This window comes from Cynara cardunculus (assembly GCF_001531365.2).
Source record: "Cynara cardunculus var. scolymus isolate 2C chromosome LG 6, CcrdV1, whole genome shotgun sequence".
In the NCBI taxonomy this organism is placed as follows: Eukaryota; Viridiplantae; Streptophyta; class Magnoliopsida; order Asterales; family Asteraceae; genus Cynara; species Cynara cardunculus.
Genome location: NC_037533.1, coordinates 2,189,229 through 2,207,515, shown reverse-complemented (window position 1 = coordinate 2,207,515; position 18,287 = coordinate 2,189,229). Strand labels below are relative to the sequence as shown.

Sequence of the window (18,287 nt, the reverse complement as noted above, 5' to 3'; positions counted from 1 at the left end):
CTTATTTGAGTTGTGCGATATCATATACGATCTTGGGAAGATGACCAACCGAAAGCAACGCCCCTTTGAAACTGTAGTTGGCGTTTGACATGTGTAACTGTCTACGGATCTCATCTAGAGGGATGAAGAAAAGACAATAAATGTGTGTCTAAGAAACACGAAATGGAATTTTGAAGAGTTAACGACAACCTTGACACGAACTTGAAAAAGTAGAAATCAGAAGATTCATAAGTACCTGAATTACAGTTCCTCCTTTCTGGAATCATGATGGACTGTTTTATCCTTATTCTTCTTAATGAAATCTATAATCTTTTCCTTGGTTCTCTTTCCATCATATGGCAACAAGTTTCCACTTGCTGTCTTCAAGTACAATGTAGGGTAACCCTTAATGTCAAAGCCTTCATGTACAATATCATTTGCAGTAGCATCCTATATATACCAAGTAAATGAATACCTAAATGAGCTTCACATAAACACAACATAATTTAAGGTATTTGTAGAAACAAATGGCAGTAAAGTAATTAAGCCAGCACAGAGGCAGTTGCTCAACTCTTTGATCCAAGTTTGCTTATATCTTATCCTATTAAGTTATGTCTGAATCCCATGAACTGATACCAGTTATATACAAATGCAATAGAATTAGAAGATCTTACAATCTTAGCAATGACAACATCAGCATCATTTGCAAATGCAGAAGCAACTTTATTCAAAATTGGAGCCAACTTTTTGCAGTGTCCACACCAAGGAGCATAGAACTCCAACAGAACTGTAAGTTTTTTAAATGTTCAAGTGTTGTACATATATAGTGCATGTTGATGCAACAATAGTGAATGTACTAATGCTTTGCATGCATACCGTTTTTTCCCGACTTGAAAACGATGTCATGGAAATTGTCAGCAACAACCACCTTAACTGGTTGGTTATTTGGCTCGGGTACAGGTTCAGATTTCACATATGGTGCAACTTTTCCATCCTGCATTCAAGTAGACAAATCATCCACACAAAATGGTAAATAAAGAAATGACCCACAACTAACATTACTAGAAAAATGACTTTTCGGCGGAAAATTACCGGCGGATTACTAATTGTCATTAAAAAAATCAACTTCTTGTTGACTTCCACCGGTAATCCACCACTAAATATTTTTTTTTAATTATTTCGGCCAGTTTTCCGGCGGAAATAAAAAGATAAAATTTTAAAAATTAATTAACTTTAGTTATATAAAATTATGTGTAGATTTCAGTTAATTTTTTTAATTAAAAATCGTGAGTAATTTTATATAATTAAAGCTAATTAATTTTTTTCTATAAAATTTCTTTAAAAAATATGATTTTCCATTTTTCTGGCGGATTACCGAGGGCAACGGGAGAAAATGGAAAATCGAGGTTTTTTTTACCGGCGGATGGTGGTGTCCCAAGTAATCCACCAGAAAACATAAAAATTCATTTTTTTATTTACTTTAAACAACATTTTAAGACACATATTTTTACGAAATATTAACGGTGGCCACCATCATCCACCGCTAAATATAAAAAACCTATTTTTTAATTTTAAAAATATTAACGAAAATATGATTGTAATATTCCAGTAATCCTATTATCTTTAAAATTTTCAAGATTAAAAAGAAAATGTTTTTGGCGGATTTGTAGCGGATTTTTTTAAAAAAAATGTCTTATTTGGTGTTTTTCTCTCCTTTTTCATGGTTTAAGTTATATATATATGTAATATATTTATAAGCAAACCATATAGCACGTATAATGGATCATTATTCTCTTATTGATTCCAATACACACACGCATACATATATGCATCTACATACAAACACGTACTTCGGTGTCATTGATATTATTGGTCTTTAATAAGTCATAGAAAGGTGTTATTGGGCTTAATGGATCTTAGTTGAGACCAATACACACCACACACACACACACACACATATATATATATATATATATATATATATATATGTATGTATATGCAGTACATACATGTCTTCACACAAACATTATTAGGTCACTAATGATCATAAAAGGATATATTGGACTTTATTTAGTCTTATTGGGTTTTAATGAATCTATTGGGCTTTATTTGATATGATTGAGCTTTAATGGATGTTATGCGGTTTTAAGGGATCTTAATTGGGCTATAATAGTTTTTATTGGGTTTTAATGGATCTATTGGGTTTATTTGGTCTTATTGGGCTTTATTTGGTCTTGGTGAGGTTTAATGGATGTCATTGGCCTTTAATGGATCTTAGTCAGGATTTAATGGTTTTAATTGAGCTTTATTTAGTCTTATTAGGTTTTAATGGATCTTAGTTGAGCATTAATGGATCTATTGGGCTTTATTTGGTCTTATTAGGCTGGTTCTTATTAGGCTGGTTCTTATTAGGCTTTAATGGATCTATTGGGTTTTATTTGCTCTTACTAGGTTTAATGGATGATAGTTGGGTTTTTATGATTCTTACTGGGCTTTAATGGATCTATTGGGCATTATGGTTCTTATTACGTTTCAATGGATGTATCGAGCTTAAATGGATCTATTGGATTCTATGCCATTTATTTGTTCTTAATGAGTTTTATTTAGTCTTAAGCTTTATTTGGTCTTATTGGACTTTAATGGGCCTTATTGGACTTTAATAATAATACTAATAATAGTGATAATAATAATAATAATAATAATCAACCCTAAGGATTACTGGCCGAATATTCCGTTGGAAAGCTGAAATTTTAATTTATTCCAAAGTTAGGCGGTTTCTAGAAACTTTAGGAAAAATTTAAATTACCGGCGGATATTTTCCACCAATAATCCGTCGAAAATGAAACAATTTCTTTTATGACTTAGGTCAAAACAAGACTAGTTTCACCTCACAAAAACAAAACGGAAGCTGAAGCCCTATTTCTCACCCTCGCACGAAGTAGAACTCATCCCTCATCACTATCCCTCACCACCGTCCCTCACCTTGATCCCTTCACCGGCGTTGCCGTCCCTCACCACCATCCTTTGATTTTCTCACTCCCAACCGGCGATTTACCCTTTTTTGGCATGAAACCCTTTTTTCATTTTTTTTTCTCTTATGTTTATGTGCAGATAAAATATATGCATATATATCATGAACATATAAGTATGTAAATACATGTATATATACATGTAAGTGTAAATGTATATACCTCATATGCAATTTATTGGAGAATTGTTGGGAAGGGGTGGGATTATGTATGTAAATGTGTGTGTGTGTAAGTTTGATTTATAGATGTTCGGTAAGTTGTTGGGTAAATTGTTGGATTTGTAAATGTAAGGATTGTATATGTTGATAAATTGTTTGGTAAATTTTTATATATGTAATTGTTGGGTAAAGTTATATAAATGTATGCTTTTGTATATATATTGACATATTCTTGGAAAAACTATATTATATATGTATGTATGTAAGGATTGTATATGTTGACAAATTGTTTGGTAAAGTTAGATCTATTTCGTGTTAGAAACGGGACTATAAATCAAGTTTTCCATGTCGAAATAGTTGGATTTTTGGATTTTTCTTTCTTTAATGATCAATTTGTGGCAAGATGTTCTTGTAAGAAATGCCAACTTCAAAAGTATAAAAAGAGAGAGGATATTTTCTTAGACTTGTTAAGAAAGGGATTCATGATTTCTTATAGTCATTGGTATGCACACAATGAAATAGAAACAAAACTTCAACAAACACAACAAACAAACAGTGGATGAAGATTATAATGAGTTTGATGGTGTTGAACAAATGGTGATGGACCAAAATGTTCTCGGTACATCAAGTACATGGAACGAGCATGAACCAAATCAACACACGATGTTTCTATGATATGTTACAAGATGCAGACCAAAAGTTGTGGGAGGGATGCCAAAGATTATCAAAGTTATAGGTAGTGACGAGGTTTTTGAATTGGAATGTAGATTGCAATGTACCAAAGACAACATACAATTGTAATCTTTCTATGGTAAAAGAAATTCTCCTGACGTTGACCAGCTGGTTGGTAGTTTGTATGAGACAAAGAACATGTTGAAGCAACTTGGTCTTTGAAAGAAAAGATCCATGATTGCAAAAACCATTGCATGCTATTTTATAAGGAATATGTTGATGACAATAGTTGTCAAGTATGTGGGGAGCCTCGTTACAATGCAACTGGTTGAAACAAAATGGTGCCTAATTTAGTGTTGACATATTTGTCGGTTACACCAAGATTACAACAATGGTATTTGTGTAAGAAAATAGCAAAGGAGGTGACTTGGAACTATCATTATCAGACTTATTCATGAAAGATGGTACATCCAAGGGGGGAGGTTTGGAAACATTTTGACCAGATGCATCTTGATTTTGCTTAAGAGATCGGGAATGTTCGTCTGGGCTTATGCCAACTTTTCTTACAAATTACAATCTACCACCTTGGATGTGCATTAAAGACTGAATGTTCACCTGGCTTTGCTGATTCCTGGCAAGAAGAGCCCAAAAAGAATTTGGATGTATTTCTTCGGTCCTTGATCAACGAGTTGAAGACGTTATTCTTGGAGGGTGTCGTTATCTATGATGCTTATCATAGATAGAGTTTCACAATGAGGGTCATACTGTTATGGATGGTTAGTGAATTCTTGTTTATGCCAAGTTTTCTGGGTAGAGCATGCATGGCAAGTTTGCTTGTCCATATTGCATGGGTAACGAATGTGCGTTCCAACTATGAAGCGGAGAGAAGTTGTGTTGGTTTGACTGTCATCGCAAGTTTCTGCCACTGAGACACTCGTTTAGGCGTGATAGGAAATATTGTGTTACATGTCAAAAAAGCTGATCCACCCTCGTTGCTAACCGAGTAGAAAATATGGGCATAAGTCTATAAGTTTGCTACGGTTTTATGAAGGATTCCCACATGGATCAAGGAAATAAAGAAAGTCTGTGGGTTTTGGGGTAACACACAATTGGGTAAATAAGAGCATTTTCTAGGAGCTGTCATATTGGCACATTTTGTTGATCTAGCACAACCTAGATGTAATACATATTGAAAAGAATGTGTTTGACAATCTCTTTCACACCATCACGGACACCCCCAAATCAAAGGACAACGTAGAAGAATATTGCAATCAACTGGAGTTGCATATAAGGGGGAACATAATAAAATCTTTAAACCGAAAGCTTCCTACACATTGAACAAAGAGCAAGTGGGAAAGGTGTGTGAATGGTTGAAGAAGCTGGAATTTCCAGAAGACTATGCTTCTAACATAAGGGCATTAATAAACGTTGAAGTTAGTAGTTTCTATGGCTTCAAAAGTCATGATTGGCAAGTCTTCATGCAAAGACTGCTCCCTATTTCCATTAAATGGATGATACCGAATTCGATGTGAAATGTTATAAGTGAGTTGTGCACATTATTTCGTGTAATATGATCGAAGGTGTTACATGTTGAAGACTTGCTTCAATTGCAAACAGGTATAGTTGAAACTATCGACAAGTTGGAAAGACTCTTCCCACCGAGGTTCTTTGATTCCATGGAACACCTGTGGTACATCTGGTATGTGAAGCAATATGTGGGGGCCTGTTTCAGTATCGATGGGTGTATCTCTACAAGAGATGTATAGGGTCGTTGAAAAGGACAGTGAGAAACTGAGCAAGGGTAGAAGAGTTGATTGTGGAGGCATGTTTGGTTAATGAACTATCTACCTACCGCTCATTGTATTTTGAACCAACGGTAGAGACACGGATAAACCATGAGCCTTGGAATTTTTCCCTAAATTGTTCATCTTCGGACCAATCGTTACATATATTTAAAACTTTATGTCAAAATTATTGATAAAGCCGAAACATATGTTAATCTACCAGATAAACATATGCATAAGGATCACAAATACATTTTACTTAATTGTGAAGAAGTCTTTCCGTTCATACACAAGTTCAATATGGAGATTAAAAGAAGAGAGTCATATATTGATGAAGCGATGCTCGACAAACGTAGAGGTGATCACTTTGCTGGTTGGTTTGAGATCCACATAAGTGTATACATATGTAATTTTATTCATCATTCTTTATATGTACTTAATAAAATATTACAAATGACATGTTTAATTTTCATTATAGGTTATGTCTCGGTCAGACCCTGCTTCAGATCATGTCAGAGTTTTGGCACATAAATCAATATGTATGGTTTGGAGACACCTGAGGTTATTTGTAAATGGTTACAAGTTCCACACGTTAACTCACAGTAAAAATCACACCACACATAATAGTGGAGTATGCGTGAGAGGTTCTTGTTACTCAGATTATGAGTCTAACTACTATGGATTGTTGGATGAAGTCTTAGAGATAGAATATGATGGGTATGAACTTGGCCTTTGCTTGTCCTAATATTCAGAAGCACATGGTTTGATACAATTAACGACGTCCGAGTTGACCTAAAACATAATCTTGTGAACGTCAAATACAAATCAAGACTTCGTTTAGACGATCCATTTATTCTAGCATCACAAGTTGAACAATTCCATTATATACCATATCCATCTAAGTCATTAAAAGATTGGTGGTCTGTGATGAAGACAAAGCCAAGAGGATCTATGACTTAGCAATGGATACACTTGAAGTATCGTCTAATGAAAATATGGATGGGGAATAGTTTTTCAAAGAAAATGATAAAATAACACCTATAGATGTGGAAGAACCCATCCATCTTGTCACAGGAGAAGACATCGAAGTTGCCAATGATCGTCGCAACAACTGGCATGTTGACAAGAGTAGTAACGAAGAAAGGGATTTTAAGACTTAGATCATGCTCAGATGATTAAATACTATGTCAATTTTATTCTTAATAAACTTTGTCTAGTTGTTTTAAATCTTTATTGTTTCGTTTTTACTTATTTATGTGTCACCTTTATGAACTTGTCTAGAAAATGTTTGTATTTGACAATATTATTGTGTGAAATCGAACATTGTGTTGTGTACTTGAATTATTATTGTATGTTTTCTAATGTTGCTCTATAGATAAATCAAAAATAATGTGTACTCGGATTTTCATATGAGGTAGTGGACAGTACTGCTCCAACTTGCGCTAAAGGAGGAGCCTCTAGAAGTGTTTTGGCACAGACGGAGGGGCTAGATTCTAATGTTCGTGGCAGCGCTGCTCTGGAGCGGCTCCTAGAGCACAAGAAGGTTATTGGTATCTATAATAGAGACTAAATACATTTCTATGTTTTAGTTGATATAATTAATTATTCTTTGTATCAATACTAATTCAATTCATTATATAGCTTTGATAACAGCCGCATCATTTGACCATCACGAAAATCAATCGAGCCATGATTGACGGGCCCTGACGCACATGGTTCCAAATCCCTAAGGACGTGAGGCGCCAAATGTGGGAGCGGTTCCAGGTTCGTAGTATATATTTAACTTGTTATATTTTTAGTAGTTTTGTTTTGAACATAAGAATCAACAAAACTTCTACGTACAGACCTATTACACTTGGGATCTGGATTTAAACTCCCAAATTCTTGAGACATGGGAGGGAAAGACGACAAAACCCTATAATGACAATTTGAGTGTTATGAGGAAGAAAGCTGGAGAGAAAGCCAACCAGATTGGGTATTCCTACAATGAAAACGACCTAACCAGGATGTGAGTATGTTGAAGAACTTCCACCCTGAATGGGCCTCTCCAAATTTGTGGAGACAGATGATCGATCACTGGAGCAATGATCATTGGAAGGTTGTTTCCATGGTGGCATGTGGGAACCGTGATGACCAAAATGCGCTACAAACTGGTGGATCGATCCCATTTTTAGAGCATGATGCTCTCCTAGTAGGTACTAAAAACTTATTACTTTAGTAGCTTAACTTTTAATATGTTGTAATTAACACATGTTCTTATTATTTGACCTTTGTAGAAGCAAGCAAAAAAATTCGTGCCGTCGACTACTGTTGAACTGTTCGATTATAAGCATAAAAAGAGGTCGAGTGGAGAGGCCGCATCTTCGAATTCCGGAGAGTACGTGAGTTCTAAGTGTAGCCAGGTTGTGGTAAGTAAATCTTTAGAATATAGATATGGTTTGCGTTTAACTTAAACTTTATAATTAGATAACTACCTATCTAGTTTAGGTTGTCATTAATTGTTGGACAAATGTTCAGATCATTTAAATTAAAATCTTAGTGTGTGTGTGTGTATACCTGGTTTTGGTTGCCATTTGTTGGGCAAACATTAAGATTGTTTTGGTTGGAAACGTCCCATTTACAATGTTATGTTGTCGAAATTGACTGGTATTACTTTTTTAAAACCACGGAGTGACTATTCAACAAGTCTCACTCAAAAGTATGGCGATGATCCCTCCACCAATCCTTTAGTTGATACAGAGTTATGGTAGCAAGCATTGGAGGAGCAAGAAAGACCGTCTATTTGGGTTTGGGTACAACCAATTTCCCAATTTGATGATATTTATCTATTTCATTTATAATTCACATTAAATATTCTAACATCATCTTTATTATATAGGAAACTGACCCCTTTAGGATCCAAGTTACAGATTTAGTGGAAGAAAACCAGTGCCGGTGGGAGGAAGATGAGAGACGACAGAAACATTTTGACGAGATACGGGAGGAAGATGAGAGACAGTAGAAACAATATGACGAGATGACTGCTTTGGTCAGACAACTCAGTCAATCTCAGCAGTTTCCGCTGCAACCGCCACCAGAACTGTTCTGAGTATCTATGTTTGTTTTGGAACAATTTCAACAATGCTTGTGTATTGAAATATTTTAATTTTTGTTTGGAACATCTGTCTTCCATTTTTGCCCTGACAATTGTATATTAACGTACAATATTTAACATCATTTTAGGCAGTTTTTTTCTTCATATTTACACGATATTAAATTACAAAAACATCTTTTTCTCGTGTTGAACATTTTACCAGCAGATTGTTCTACCGAGAAATTATTAAAAAAAATATTTGTTTTCTAAATAAAATAAACCTTTGATCTCACATGATCCTAAGTCTATATATATAAATATAAATATAAATATAGAGAAGAAGAAATAATAAAGTGGGTGAAAAGAATGACCTTGTATTGCTTCATCCAAAAGTGAAGGTGGTGAGGTTCTACGTTGGGTTTCACATACTTGTGTTTCTGGTGGTTTATAACCATCACAGGAACATGATCTTCTTTCAGTCCAAAAAACTGTTCAACATTTAATTAATTACTATAAATCATGTTTAATTAATATAATTATTAATTAATTAATTAATCATGTTTACTAACCTGGAAAGCACCTTGACTGGCCTCCACATCTCCCATCAGAAAACTGATCCCCTTTCCCTTGTGCTCATTAGCAATTTCATGATATGTAGCTTCAAAATCACCAAATGGCTTGCTACTGAAGTTCACAAACAGCATTGCCTACAATTTCCATAACATCAACTTCATTAACACAAACCTGAATTGGATCAGATGACTTCTACATACCTACGTTAGTTTTGTTTACACATACCGGGATACGGGTTACTACAACAAAATCGGGTTTATAGGACACTCCCAATTTCTAAGCATCTTAATAGACCTCTTTATAGGACCAAAAAAAAAATAAAGCATCATATCTAAAGGCGTTGTAATAAGTTTTTTAAGACACTTTTAATATAAATCGTCCCATTAGCAACTTTATAAGACACTATTTGAAAAACTGTCCTATAAAAAATTGAGTTTATAGGATACTTTCTCAAAAGTGTCCTATAAAGTTGCTAATGCGACACTTTGTATTAMAAATGTTCTAAAAAACTTGTTAAGACGTCCAAAAGCGTCACATAAACTTATTACAACGCCTTTAGATATGTCGCTTTATATTTCGATCTTATAAAGTGGTCTATTGAGACGTTTAGAGATTGGGGACGTCCTATAAACCCATTTTTGTTGTAGTGTATATATATATATATATATATATATACATACATGTATACCAAGATTTTGAAAATTCAAAAACAATTAAGAATCAGTAGCTGAAATCTTAAAACAAATTACAAAAGTTGTTTTTCAAATAAAATTTTCCTCGACGTGCCGTTCTCTTTCCTAATAGTATCTATCTAGTTTAATATTCAGTATAAATCAAAACCACTAGGGTGATGCCTGATTGGTTTGAGTTTGAGCTCCAAAGGTCAAAAGTGCATGGAGGAATAAAAATTCTTTTGTGACAACGGAGATTCAAATGCGATGACTATGAGCTACCCACAGCTCACATAACGGGTTGGATATCCAAGTTAATAAGAAGAAAAGGTATAAATTTCACCTTTGCATTGGGAGTGCTAAAGAATTTGACGACAAATGGGTGATTCTTTGGATCATTATCAAATACAGTTACCGTAGGAGTGGTTGCTTCCTCAACAAATTTCTCTAATGCATCCAACTTAAAATCCTGCAAACAAACATTTCACTTGAAACAAACTCCATCAAATTTCTACTAAAAAATCATCACTAACAAAATTGATTTTATAGAATGTTTGAAATGTCTAATCGTTTTAATGAAATTTTTGGTTATTTTTGACAAACTAACTGATAGCAAATAAGCTACACTATAACAAAATTGGGTTTATAGGACACCCCCAATCTCTAAGCGTCTCAATAGACCATTTTATATAACTTAATTTATAGAAGCAAAATATAAAGCGTTCTATCTAAAGATGTTGTAATAAGTTTATATGACGCTTTTGGGCGTTTTAACAAGTTTTTTAGGACATTTTTAATACAAAGTCTGTCGCATTAGCAACTTTATAGGACATTTTTTAGAAAGTGTCCTATGAACTCAATTTTTTATAGGACATTTGTTTTTATAGGACAGTTTTTCAAATAATGTCAAATAAAGTTGTTAATAGGACGATTTATATTAAAAATGTCCTAAAAAACTTATTACGACGTCAAAAAACATCATATAAACTTATTACAACACAATTAGATAGGACGTTTTATTTTTTTGTCCTATAAACCAAGTCTTATAAAGAGGTCTATTAGGATGCTTAGAAATTGGAAGTGTTCTATAGACCCAATTTTGTTGTAGTGGATCAACAAATATTGTTTGACAAAAACTAACTGATAGGAATGTAAAATGACCAAAAATGACGTCTTGAAAAATTAATCGATTATAATGTTTCAAAATATAATTAAAACAAATTTGTAATAATATAATATATTAACTAATAAAAACAAGATAGTAAAAAACATTAAAAAGCATATAATATATTAATTAAAGGAATTTCAAATCGATTATTATATACATTATAATATTTGAATTTGTTAAAACAAGTTTTTAGAAAAAATCTATTATTTATGATTTTAAATAATCATTATATATAATATGAATAAAATTAAAAATAGTCTACCTCACATATCTTAATTAATTAATAATTTAAAAAAATATACTTAATAATTAAATTAAATATTTTATTCAAATTATTTAAGACATTTTTATTATCTCTGAAACAAACTAAAACTTTTATTTTTACGTAACATAAACATTGTTAAAATTGTTATATTTGCTTTTTGATAACTAAATATATATTAAATAATAATAATTAGAAAATAGTAATATGAAAATAATTAGTATGATTAATAATTATTGTAAATAATTAATTAAATAATTTTATTTATTTATTTATAAGATAGTAATAAATAAGAATTAATATTAGCGAGGATTATAATTGGAAAAAGTGACAACAAGCTACCAAAATGCTACTCCATGTAGCGTTTCAATAAGCTAGAATATATGCATCCAAACCTATACCTAGAAAATAAGCTAGCTTATTTTTGTCAAACAACGCCTTTACAGGACTTACGTTTATAAGAACAAAGCAAAAAAGGTCTTATATATCTAAAAGGATTACAATATGTTTATAGAATATTTTTAGGCATTTTAACAATTTATATATTTCGCTTTTAAAATAATGTGTCATATTAACTATTATATGTGACAATATTTGAAAACATGTTCTATAAACACAAGTGATCTATAAAAAGATGGGTTTACAGATCATTTTTCAAAAATGTGCAATAAAATATATATGATTTTTTTGAAAAGCAGGAGGATTGTATTAAAAGATTAACAAGAAGCTAGAGAGAGAAAAAACTACAGAGAACTTGTTAAAACGAACAAAAGCGTCCTATAAACATATACTGTAACACTTTTGAACAGTATGTGAAGTATTCTATTAGGAAGCATAGACATTCTGTATATATATTCTATAAAATCAACTTTGTTATAGTTATTATAGATAGTCGAATGTAAACGTACCTCAAAATCTACTACAAGCTCATCAAACGGCTTGAATAAACGGATAGCAGGTCCAGAGATAGAAGAATCACCTCGTGGTAAAAGTTTTGCGTCTGTTGTATGAGCAAACTCATAATTGGTACGCAAATTTTCCGCTAAAGCTAAAAATGCCTTGAACTTCTCTCCGGACAATTCAGGGAACACTCCGACCTAAGAGAACAAACACGTTAGACGCAGTTTTCCCCAAAAAATTAACTACAACACAACAAAATCCGATTTAACGACCCAAAAGAATGTTTAAGCGTCATAATAAACTACTTTATAGGACTTAACGGTTACAGGACCAAACAATTGTGCATCCTATGTGAAAGTGTTATAATAAGTTTATAAGATGTTTCTGTAAAGTGTCATAATAGGTTTTTTTTATATGACACTTTGGAGAAGTGTGTTATATTATGAACACACTTGTTTTTATAAGTCACTTGTTTCTACAAGACATTATTTCAAATAATGCTATATAAACTGTCTTAAAAAACTTGTTAAGACATCCTAAAGCGTTTTAAAAAGTCGTAATAACATTTTCACATACGGTACACAATTGTTTGTTTGGTCCTATAAATTTAAGTTTTATAAAACCATTTATCTATTAAGACAAACATTTTTGGCGTCTTATCACTACAACAAAATTGGGTTTATAGGACGCCTCCAATCTCTAAGCGTTTCAATAGACTTCTTTATATGACCAAAATATAAAGTGTCATATCTAAAGGTATTGTAATAAGTTTATATGACGCTTTTTGACGTCTTAACAAAAATTTTAGGACATTTTTAATACAAAGTGTCGCATTAGCAACTTTATATGACACTTTTGAGAAAGTGTCCTATAAACTCAATTTTTTATAAGACACTTGTTTTTATAAGGTAGTTTTTCAAATAATATCCTATAAAGTTGCTAATGAGACGCTTTATATTAAAAGTGTCCTAAAAAACTTATTAAAACGTCGTATAAACTTATTACAACTCCTTTAGATATAGGACACTTCAGTTTTTTGGTCCTATAAACTAAGTCCTATAAAGAGGTCTATTAAGACACTTAGAAATTGAGAGTGTCCTATAAACCTGATTTTGTTGTAGTATTAATATAACACATATGTATATAGAATATACAAGATTTAAGGACTTACAATAACAATCTTATCTCCATCAATAAGACCATTACCATCTTCTGTAGATTTGATTTCAACAGAAGCAGGTCCAGTTTGTTTCTTCAAGTAAGCAACTATTCCTTCTGCATCCCTTGGTCCTTTGTAATCTTCAACACTTTTCCCTCCATTTTTAATGATTTTGAGTGTCGGGAAACCCTTTATGTCGTATTCGCTCGCGAGATCTTTGTTCTTTTCGTCATTGGCATCAACCGTTGCCAAAGTAACCGGGGGGCCGTTGTTACTCAATATAGCAGCCGCTTTCTCAAACTGAAGAATCGTTAAGTAAACCGGTCGTCATACGCTAAAGCCGTTCATATATATGTAACCAAGAAACAATATGGATCAAGCATATATATCGAGGTAAAATTAGGTTTACAGGACGCCACGAATTGCTAAACTTTCTAATAGACCGCTTTATAAGATTTTATTTATAGGACCAAAAAGTAGAACGTTCCGGCGTTGTAATAAGTTTGTAGGATGCAATTTGGGCATCTTAACAAGTTTTTAAGACACTTTTAATACAATGCGTCACACTAGCAATTTTATAGGACACTATTTGAAAAAAGTGTCCTATAAAAACAAGTGTCCTGTAAAAAGATGAGTTTATAGGACACTTTCTCAAAAGTGTCCTATAAAATTGCTAATATGACGCTTTATATTAAAAGTGTCCTAAAAAACTTGTTGGGACACCCAAAAGCGTCTTATAAACTTATTACAACGTCTTTATATAAGACACTCAAGTTTTTGGTCTTATAAACTAAGTCTCGTAAAAAAAAGTGTATTAGGACGTTTAGCAATTGATGACATCCTATAAGTCCAATTTTATTGTAGTGCAGCCTGTCAATTGGTCAAGGCATTACAACAAAATTGGCTTTATATGACACCTAGATTGTCTAAGCGTCTTAATAAAATACTTTCTAGAACTTAGGTTCATATGATCAAACTACAAAACATCTTATCTAATAGCGTTAAAACAGGGTTATATAAGACACTTTTAAGCGTTTTAACAGGTTTATAAGATACTTTTTCAAATAGTGTCGTATACAATCGTTAATATGACACTTTATTTTAAAAACGTTCTAAGAAACCTGTTAAAACACTTAAAAGTGTCTTATAAGCATATTGTAACACTTTTAGATATGCTATTTTTTGTTTGGTCCTATAAACTTAAGTCCTATAATGTATCTTTTTAGGACACTTGTAGGTTTTAAGCGTCCTATAAAATTAAATTTGTTGTAGTAAAGGTTCAAAACTCATTAAATACGAGAAATGTGTATGAATATACATCGTATATGAATATTATATATTTAAAAAAAATATTAAGGTGTGGATTATGATTACCTCTGGAGCAAGTTTCTTGCAGTGGCTACACCTGGTGAGATTTGAGAATGTGTTAATTAACCAGAGAAGATAAATCCTTGCCATAATAACACACACACACACACACACATATATATATATATATATATATATATATATATATATATATATATATTTATTTATATTAAGGGGTTGCAATGGGTGAGGTTGGGTTCGGGTTTAATCCATTTATTAAACAGGTTGAAAATCTCAACTCAACCCAATTCATTTAATTAAATGGGTTGAGATTTTTCAACCCAACCTAACATGTTATTTAAATGGGTTGACAGCGGGTTGACCTGTTTACAATTTTCTTAACTCAACCTGTTAAATAAATGGGTTGAACCTGAGTTGATCCATTTAATTTTAAAAAATTTAAATTAAAAAAAGACTAGACTATTTAATTTTTTTGAATAAAACACAACACAACCACAAATACATACAAATTATTTAAAGTTTGAATAAAACACGACCACAACAAATATATTGTTCAAAATAAATTGGAAAATTCTAAATTCTAAGTAACTCGGCTTCCACTTTCACCAATCCCAAAGTTTGGAGACGATAATGGAGTAATGGACTAAAGGGTTTTTTTAGGGTTTCATGATGATTAAGAGTAATGTAAACGATTGGAATTTGAACTTTCATCTCATGACGGTAGGATTTTTAATTAAGAATAAAACAAAATTAAAAATTAGAATACTAGATATAATATTAAGAATAAAATAAAATTATATAATATTTTAAATGTGTTGGAAACAGGTTGAAAACGGGTTGTAAACAGGTTGTAAACAGGTTGAAAGCAGGTCGAAAAATTCAACCCAACCCAAGCTATTTATTTAAATGGGTTAGACGGATTGACCCATTTATTTAAATGTGTTGAAAATCTCAACCCAACCTGCTAATTTTGGGTTGGGTTGGGTCGGGGTCGGGATTGGGTTAGCAGGTTGGGTCATTTTTTGCCACATCCCAATTTTGTTGTAATAACTTTTGGACAATGTCACAAGCTTTTTAGAACATTTTCAAAACAAAGTATCGTATTAATTATTTACACTATAATAAAATTGAATTTATAGGACGTCATCAATTGTTAAGTATTTTAATAGACTGATTTATAAGACTTAATTTTATGACCAAAAAATAAAACGTCTTATATAAAGGTGTTGTAATAAGTTTTTATAAGACGTTTTTGGATGTTTTAACAAGTTTTTTTACAACACTTTTAATACAATGTGTCACATTAGCAACTTTATAGGACACTATTTGAAAAAGTGTCCTATAAAAAAATGAGTTTATTGGACACTTTATAAAATTGCAAATATAACGCTTTGTATTAAGAGTGTCATAAAAAACTTGTTAGGACGTCAAAAAGCGTCATATAAACTTACACTACAACAAAATTGGGTTTATAGGACACCTCCAATATTTAAGTGTCCCAATAAACCGCTTTATAGGACTTAGTTTATAGGACAAAAATATAAAGCGTCATATCTAAAGATGTTGTAATAAGTTTATACGATGCTTTTGGACGTCTTAACAAGTTTTTTAGAACATTTTTAATACAAAGTGTCGCATTAGCAATTTTATAGGACACTTTTGAGAAAGTGTCCTATAAATTCAATTTTTATAGGACATTTGTTTTTATAGGACTTTTTTCAAATAGTGTCCTATAAAGTTGTTAATGAGACGCTTTATATTAAAAGTGTCCTAAAAAACTTATTACGACATCAAAAAACGTCATATAAACTTATTACAACGCCTTTAGATAGGACGCTTTATTTTTTGGGTCCTTTAAACTAAGTCTTATAAAGAGGTCTGTTAGGACGCTTAGAAATTGAGAGTGTCTTATAAACCCGATTTTGTTGTAGTGATAGGGAAGCGTTAGACGTGAACGACAGATGTGATATTGTCACCGATTTAAAACTAATTGATTACATATACAACGGAGTTACTTACCAAGGTGCATAAAATTCAACGACAACAAAATCACGCTTGCTGATCGTATGGGTGAAGTTGGATTGATCAAGAGTTAAAACAAACTCTTTCGGTTGTGAAGGCTCGGCGACAACGCATAATCCACCAATATAAGACGACGTTGCAAGAGAAAATAAGAAGAGAAAGATAAATGAAACCATTGACGGAATGTCGCAACTTTCTTGCTGCCACTACTCTCTTCTTCGGTAGCACGATCGAGTTGAAACGAAAGAGAGCAAGACTCGTTAGCTATTTACGGCACTCTTAACGGGTATCTGTAACGATCTACTGGCTAAAGAATCAGAATTATAGGTCTTGGTTGTTATATGGGATACCAGTTTAAGTAAATATGGAGATTTTCTTAAAATGATTTTAAACCACATATTGCTATGCAACTATAATCAGTCAACTGAAGATTTCAATTCTAAATTTAGGGTTACAATTTATATATACACGTGGAATTTTATGTTTATTTACTTTTGGTCCCCATTATTTTCTCTGTTTTTATTTTATATTCTTATCAAATTTGAAGTGTTAACTTAATTTATTATGTGTTATATATAGAGAGGTGGGTTACTATGCAACTCTTTACATTTGTATTAATACAATTCAATCTTAACTGTCCATTTAATTTGATGAATATATGATTTCATAAAAGTTTTGATTGTTTTCTAATATAAAGTATTGGTCATAATTAATGAACTATATTAATCTTCCATAAATATTCAAATTATAATAAATGAACTCTCATCATTTCCATAAATATCTCAATTGATTGAGTTGCATTGGTTGTACAAATAGACGTGGTTGCATTTGAAATATATCCTATATATATATGTGTGTGTGTGTGTGTGTGTGTGTGTGTGCGCGCGTGTGCGTGCGCGTGCACGCACGTGCATGTGTGAGAAAGAAGTTTCATTTGCAAACCATCAAATTTTAACAAACTAAACAGACCAATCTAATCTAATAAATATTTGATTTCATTTTGTTCCTAATCTAAAATCATAATCATAATAAATGAACTTTACCCATTCAATTTCCATAGAAATCTCAGTTATAATTAATGAATCATGATAATTGTCCACAATCTCAGTGTGATGCGATGAGTTGAGGTCCTCGCACCAGTGTGTTGCGAGGAGATGGGATTGTCTTACCCATGTGTGAGGTCGAAATCACTGATCAATCTTCATTTAGCTTCATAACAATCATGGCAGAATCTTGATATTGCATTAAGAACATCAAGAACATTGAGAGAGAAAAAGTCAATCTTCTAAGCTTTGGTCAAACTCTCTATTATGCACGTAATCTTACAATGAATCTCCTCTCACCCTAATTACAAAGACTTAACCATATTTATATGGTCAAACATACAAAGACAAGATCAAAGTCAAACCTATAAGAAAAGTCAAACACGTTGACTTTTTACAAATATAGACTATTTATAAACTTTCAAGACGAATACAATTAATACTGATTTCTCAGTCCTAACATTC

General features: G+C 32.2%; 1 protein-coding gene across 1 annotated transcript; it reads right to left on the bottom strand.

The window, feature by feature from the left end:
* Positions 1-240: 240 nt before the first annotated feature.
* Positions 241-16,955, bottom strand: LOC112514744 (protein disulfide-isomerase-like). Its single transcript, XM_025121347.1, has 10 exons — positions 16,777-16,955; positions 14,803-14,833; positions 13,441-13,728; positions 12,278-12,466; positions 10,283-10,408; positions 9,265-9,402; positions 9,067-9,183; positions 856-973; positions 654-766; positions 241-429 (listed from the first exon to the last, which is right to left on the bottom strand). Exons 1-10 carry the CDS (start codon positions 16,953-16,955, stop codon positions 241-243), a joined length of 1,488 nt encoding a protein of 495 aa, XP_024977115.1.
* Positions 16,956-18,287: the final 1,332 nt, after the last annotated feature.

Coding starts and splice junctions, on each gene's coding strand:
- LOC112514744 (XM_025121347.1), bottom strand. CDS start 16,955: ATGGTTTCATTTATCTTTCTCTTCTTATTTTCTCTTGCAACGTCGTCT. Junction 13,729..14,802: donor GCAAGAAACTTGCTCCAGAG/GTAATCATAATC, acceptor ACGATTCTTCAG/TTTGAGAAAGCGGCTGCTAT. Junction 10,409..12,277: donor AGCTTGTAGTAGATTTTGAG/GTACGTTTACAT, acceptor GTTTGTTTGCAG/GATTTTAAGTTGGATGCATT.